Below are 6,781 nucleotides of genomic sequence, written 5' to 3'. Positions count from 1 at the left end.
ACAAAAGCTAATCAGGGTTTGACATTCAGATATTTACTTGCTCAGTACAAGTTATGTTAGGAGACAACCAAACATTGATTTTTTTTTTTCACTTCCAGTGTTCTCAGGAAGTTCCTATTTGAACACCAATGGTTGCCAACATGGTTGCACATCAGAGTCATCTGAGAAGTTTTCAAAAATTACCCAGAAAAATTAAATCTGGATTGTGGAGCCCAGAAACCACTAGTCCTTATTTCCCCAGGTGATTTTAATGTGCAGCCAGGATGCACAGCACTGCTGTAGACTTTTCAGAGAGCCGCTGAATGAAAGTCCTTATTGTATCCAGATAGTTTTGCTTTTCCTAAATTCCACATGGAAAAGGATTTTTAGACAAAGGCACAGTTGTGCTTCCTCTAAAGACACAGCTCACTGTTTGAGAGGGGCTGGTTCTTGGAGGTTATCTGGAGCGCTGGCTGAAAAGAAGGAAGTCCTTGTCTTGGCAGAGCAGGCAGAGTTTCAGGCTTCGGCAGCTGCCTCCAGCAACAAAGAATGCCCAGATGCCCGTGAGCACCATGATGATATATGCTGACACCAGAATTACTCCATAATAAGGACTTATGAGGGTCTGCAAAGGGAAAATAAATCAGCTTGGGTAATAATAGCAAGCGTATTAAACATGTGGAGTAAACAAAGATAAAGGACAACATGAAATACTTTCAATAGCTGGGGTGTGTTTCATCAAACATGATTTATATCATGTGTCCAGAAGTACCAGGACCTAAATAAAAGACACACAGCCCCAATCTAGTCAACAGATACTCCCCTGTAAAACTATGCTTCACTGAATTCAAACGGAACCCCTAGAAGGTTTATAAGCCAGAACCTAATGTAATTCACAACAGAAGATACATTGTTAAATAACTTGGACCTGATTTTAATCATTTCCTGTTAATTGGATATTAGAATTTGCCATAAACTGAGGCAAGTTCAAATTACTTTTGTATGAATACTTATTATTCAAGGGAACATGAGCCCTTTTTCAGCTGTGTAAATGCCGCAGATTCCAAAATATTGATAGAATGCTGAGAGGTACTATGTTACAAAATAGTGATGACCAAAGTATCTATCCTAATAGAAGTAGGTAATAAATGAAGAGACAAATAAATTACAAGTTATTGATGTCAGGACATAGTAATTATAACTGTGATGGTGCCAGACCAGGTAAGAACAAGATGATCAACAAAGGTTCTGAGGAAAAAGTATTTAAACTGAGACTACAGGAGGAGTGAGTCAGCCTTTTGGAGACTAAGGGAGGGAAGCAAAGAAGCATGAAGAGATGGGTACTGCTAAAAACATAGTAAGTTTCAAATTTAATCTTGTGTGGACATGGAAGGTCAGCATACAGTATCAGAGGGGAAGACAGGGGTCAGCTATGCAGCATGTTGGTAAAGATTTAAGTGTGGATTTTATCCTCAGTGCAATGAAGAGGCACAGAGGGTTTTAGAGTGGAGAGCTGAGTGACTTTAGATGTATAAACCTACAGAGAACAGATTAAAGGAGGCTATGAAGAAAACAGGGAAACTAGTTAGGAGGACTTTATATTGGATGAGGAGAGGACAGGCCAGGACAGACCAGTATGGTGGTGGTGGTGAAGAAGAGAGTAGGTGATATGACCTGACAGGACTTGCTGACCGGATGAATGTGAAGAAAGGGAGAGGTCATGACTGACTTGCATGATTCCAACTTTAGAGAAATGGAGGTGCTATTTAATGAGATAACAAAGACCAAAGGAAGACCACACTTGAAGGACTTGGGGAAAGACCAGGCTTGGAGTGATGGGTCAAAATCAACTCCAACGATGGCATGCTAAGAGTGGCATGCCTGTGAGATTTCCAAAGGCAGGTGTCAGTAAGCAGTGAGACAAATGAGTATGGGGCCCGGAAGAGAGGACAGAGCCACAAGAAGGAATATAGAAGCCAGCTCATAGACAGTATCTAAGCCATGCTCTGAATGCAATTACCCAGGAGATATTATAGGGGGAAGGGAAAATAAAAGTTGACATAGAGCCCTGAGAAATTCTAACATTTATAAATTGTTTGGAAGAATAAAAGTCAGCAAAGGAGATAAGAGGAAAATCAGGGAGTGTGTGCTCAAGTCAAAGGAGGGAGTGGCTTGATTCTTTTTAAAGGGTGGAAAGAGGGCCTCCCCGGTGGCGCAGTGGTTGAGCGCTGGGTTGCGAAGCTGCCGGCGACCTCTGAGGCGCCGGCTTGATCCCCGGCTGCTCCCCGGCCACCTGAGGAGGGTCCCACATGTCGCGCAGACCTCTCCTGCCACCCGCTGCTCCCCTCAGCAGTGTACTTCGGTCCTTCTGCCTGCTCTGCTCCCCGCTCTGGCTCTGGTGAATTCTCTCACCCTCCCGCGCTTCTGACTGTACCCAGTGCATGTATAAACAAAACAAACAAACAAACAAATAAATAAATAAAACATGCCTCTATTTAAAAATAAAATAAAATAAAATAAAAATAAAGGGTGGAAAGAGGAAAAAAGAACAATGGCCATTAGATTTGGCGAAACGGAAGTCCTTTTTGACCTTGACAGTTTCAGGATGGTTGAGCCAAAGTCAGACTGGACTAAAAATAAGAGCTGTGAATTGGAGACAAAAATTGTAGAGGTAACTTTTTAACATTTTGCTGTGATTAAGAACTGTAAACAGAGAGGTGGCTATATATGATGATGTGAAATTGCAATTTCAAAATTACATAGTTCTGTAAATGAGTGGCAAATCAATAAAAAAAATCCTACAGATGGAATTTAACAACAAAAAAAGTGTGGCTAGAAGGAAAAAAAGCAATAATGAATTTTATTTAAAGAGTGTTTGTATAGTGACAAAGAAAGGGAAAGGCTGCTGGTGTAGGATAGTGGGCACAACGAAAAGCATGAAAGTCCAGAAGAAGGATAGAATCAGGTATTAGAGCCAAAGTGAAGGGAGTGGTCTTTGATAGAAGAGGGACACCTCCTCTGCTGGGCCAGGGTAAGATGGGAAGAAGGGTTCCCCTTTAGCCCTGGCATTTATACTAAAAGTGGAGAATATGATTGGGCTAGCTAATAGTTAATCACCACACACCTCTACCTGTTGGTAAGTGCCTCCAAGCCTTCTCCCGGCCCCTGGCCTCACCCTTCCTGCACAAGTGCCCCTAGGGAAGACACACTGACCCTGCCCATCAGCTCTGCCAGGGAAATGAGCTGACTTCATGCCCACAGGCAGAAAGAGTACTGTGGATACTCTGTGTCTGTGAATATAGCAGACACTGAACATTTTCTGGAATCTCCTTCAAAATAATTATATACTTCAAATCCACTGTATTTTAATTTTACAGGGTACTAAGTTCTTTTGTATCTCTTTAACTATTTCTCTTAAGCAATTACATGATTACTGTAAAAATTAAAATACACAAATAAAACACAAAATAAATTTTAAAATGAAATTTTTATTAAATAAAACAAAAATAAACCATAAATATTGATTAGATTATTTAAAAATTAAGAGCTCTTGTTCTTAAAAATGCAACATTAAGAAAATGTAAAGACAAACCACAGAGTAGAAATTATTTTCAATACACACCTCTGATAAAGGCTTTTATTAGAGAATATATAAAGAATTCCAAAAAAGACAAGACAACCTAATGGGACATCAGGCAAAAGATTTGAACATGCATGTCATAAAAGAATTATCCAAATGGCCAATAAACATATGAAGACATGTTCAACACCACTAATCATCAGGGAAATACAGGCTAAATTATGTGACACCTCTACATTCCCAGTGGGAAGGGTAATAGAATGCCACACTATGTGTTGGTAAGGAGGAGGAACTGCAGCTCATTAGTGGTGGGAGTGTAAGTGGATATAACCACTCTGAAAAACTGAGTGTGAAAAGCTGACAGCAGACAGGTGTACCCATAACCTGCCACTCCATTCCTTGGCATACATCCAAAAGAAATGTGTATATATGTTCATCAGGAGACATGCACTAGGATGCTGAAAGCAGTACTATTCACAATAGTTAAATACCATAAATGCTTTTTCTGCTCTAGAATGGGTAAATTATGGTATAGTCACACATTAGAATACTATACTTCAATAAAAGAGCACTCAATAATTATATATAGATGAATCTCACAAATATAACATTGAGCAAAAGGAGTCAGATGCAAAAGTAAATACTGTATGGTTCCATTTACATAAAATACCAAAAGGCAGGGCAATCTGAGCTTTTCAAAGTTAGTACTGTGATTACCTTGGGAACTAGTGATGTGGCACTACGAGCCTCCTGGGAGCCAATAAAGTTTTCACATAGGTTTGATTTACATAGGTGTGTTCAAATTGTGAAAATTCACCAAAATGTACACTTCTGATTTGTATACTTATCTGTATGTATGCTATTTTAATGAAACAATTAGCTATTCTCTGAAACCTGAGTTTCAGAGATAGCTTCTGATAACTTTTTGGCATATAATCTTCCAAATTTTCTGGATTCTTTTTTATGATTAAAGAGAGTGATATCAACTATCTAATATTCAACATTTACTGACCACCTACTATATGCCAGGGATTAAGGATATAAATATTGACAAGATAAGGCCCCAGACTTGATGATTTAGTCTAGGTGGAGAGAAAGGCATAAAAACTATGTAAAATGAAATGATGCTGGCTGAGGATAAATATAACACAGCTATGAATAGGCGTGAGTAATACTGCTGAGTTTGGAATATGCACCTTTTCCTGAGAGACTTCACATGGAATGAATAGCTTTCCAAATAACCTAGGTTAGGAAAAGACTAGTCACTGCAGATAAAACAGCAAGGACAAAGTCGTAACTATTGGGAAGCCGCACTGGATCCATTATAGGGAGTATATGATATCAACTGTGGGGTGCAGCAGGAGGTAAGTCTTTCACCAGTAAGGTTAACAGAGACCTATGTGAAACAGAGACGTTTTACTCCATAGGCATGTGCTAGCTGATCACTCTCCCCTCCTTAACACACTTGGATCCATGACATCTGGCTCCTGGTTTTTCTGTATCTCACTGGTTGCTTCTTCCCTGTCTCCTCTGCTTTTTCCAACCTCAACGCTGGAGTGTCCTAGGACTTAATTCTTGCACCTCTTCACCTGACTGCATGCCTGCCTGCACTCACTCCTTGCAACCCTCTTTTCTAGTCCAGATTTTTCTCCCAAACTCCAGATTTTTTTTAATCCATCTGCCTATCCACATCTTTACTTGGATATCCAATAAATAGCTCCCAGGTAATATGCCCAAACAGAACTTGTGATCTCCCTTCACAAGTAACCCCATCTTAGCTGATGGAAACTCCATCCAAGCAAAAGCCTTGAAGACATCCTTGGCTCCTCTTCTGTCTCCTCATGCTTTATGCACTCTGTTGGGAAATTCTGCAGGCTCTACTTTCAAAAATACAACCTGAATCTGTTTTCTCATCATTTCCCCTGCTAGCTCACCCAAGGTGTCACCCTTCTTTTCTTGATGACTTCAATCTCTTCCTCCACTGTAGTCTCCTCTCAACACAGCAAAGTGTGTTGAGGCAAACGTAAGTTTAAAAAATTTGAACTTAAAAGATCATATCCCTTTCCTTAACACCCCACAATAACTCCTATTTCACTAAGAGTAAAATCCAAAGTCCTGCATTATACATATGTGGTTTTCCCTTCCAATCTCTACTTCCCTCCTCACCTTCAACTCTGTGACAATATCCCACTTACTAAGCTCTCTCTGCCTCACTCTATTCTAACCACTCTTACTTCCCATAAAGAGATCAAGAATATTCTTTAATCTTAAAACTTTACCAATGGCCCCCTTCAATTCAAAATGCTCTTCTCTAAACAGTCACATGACCAACTCTACTTCATTTGTTTGCTTAAATATTACCTTCACAATGAAGCCTACTCTCACCACTTAAAAAAATTTAACATACCTATGCCCAAACCCAACAGTCTGGATTTCTTTAATCTGCTCTATTTCCCCCTTTTTCCACAGACCTATCAATTTCTAATATATAATCTCTAAGTTCTGTCTATTGCTTATTGCCTCTCTCCCCCGAGTACATTATAAAGTCAGGGATCTTTGTTTTGTTCACTAAACCGGTATATTCACCTAGAACAGTGCATGGAACATAGAAAGCACTCAATAAATACCTGACAAATTAATGAACAGCCAGTTGGGCCCATAAAAAGGACATCTGCTTTTACATATAACTTCATTTTTGATATAAAGGCAAATGTTGTAGAAAATGTGGAACATGACAAAAAAAAAATCCAACCACTATGGAGAGCTGTGTGGAGATTTCTGGACCTACTAAACATAGAGCTTCCATATGATCCAGCAATTCCACTCCTAGGTATTTACCCAAAGGACACAGAAACATCAATTCCAAAGAGCACCTGCACTCCTATGTTTATAGCAGCACTGTTTACAATAGCTAAGCTTTGGAAACAACCCAAATGCCCAAAAATAGATGACTGGATCAAGAAGATGTGGTACATATATACCATGGAATATTACTCAGCATTCAAAAAAGATAAACACATGCAATTTGCAGCAACATGGATGGCACTGGAAGGGATCATGCTCAGCGAAATAAGCCAAAAAGAAAAAGATAAATACCGGATGGTCTCACTCATAGCAGGAATCTAGAAAACTTAAATAAGGGACCAGGAAAATGAATATAAGAAAGTGAAAATCAAAATCAACAAAAAACTATGAACCAGAGACACTTTTTGGGGGGTGGGG

General features: G+C 39.5%; 1 protein-coding gene across 1 annotated transcript in view; it reads right to left on the bottom strand.

The window, feature by feature from the left end:
- Positions 1–345: 345 nt before the first annotated feature.
- APH1B (aph-1 homolog B, gamma-secretase subunit) overlaps positions 346–6,781 on the bottom strand; it is a 31,064-nt gene continuing 24,628 nt past the window's right edge. Inside the window, exon 6 of the mRNA XM_037502650.2 lies at positions 346–604. Coding sequence (XP_037358547.1) covers positions 437–604 — 168 coding nt within the window. The 3' untranslated portion in view covers positions 346–436. The remainder of the gene's footprint in view (positions 605–6,781) is intronic.

The sequence above is a fragment of the Talpa occidentalis genome, unplaced genomic scaffold, assembly GCF_014898055.3.
Source record: "Talpa occidentalis isolate TD23 unplaced genomic scaffold, MPIMG_talOcc4v2.1 talOcc4.11, whole genome shotgun sequence".
Classification (NCBI taxonomy): domain Eukaryota; kingdom Metazoa; phylum Chordata; class Mammalia; order Eulipotyphla; family Talpidae; genus Talpa; species Talpa occidentalis.
Note: the sequence above shows the minus strand (reverse complement) of the source record. Positions and strands in the feature narration are given on the sequence as shown.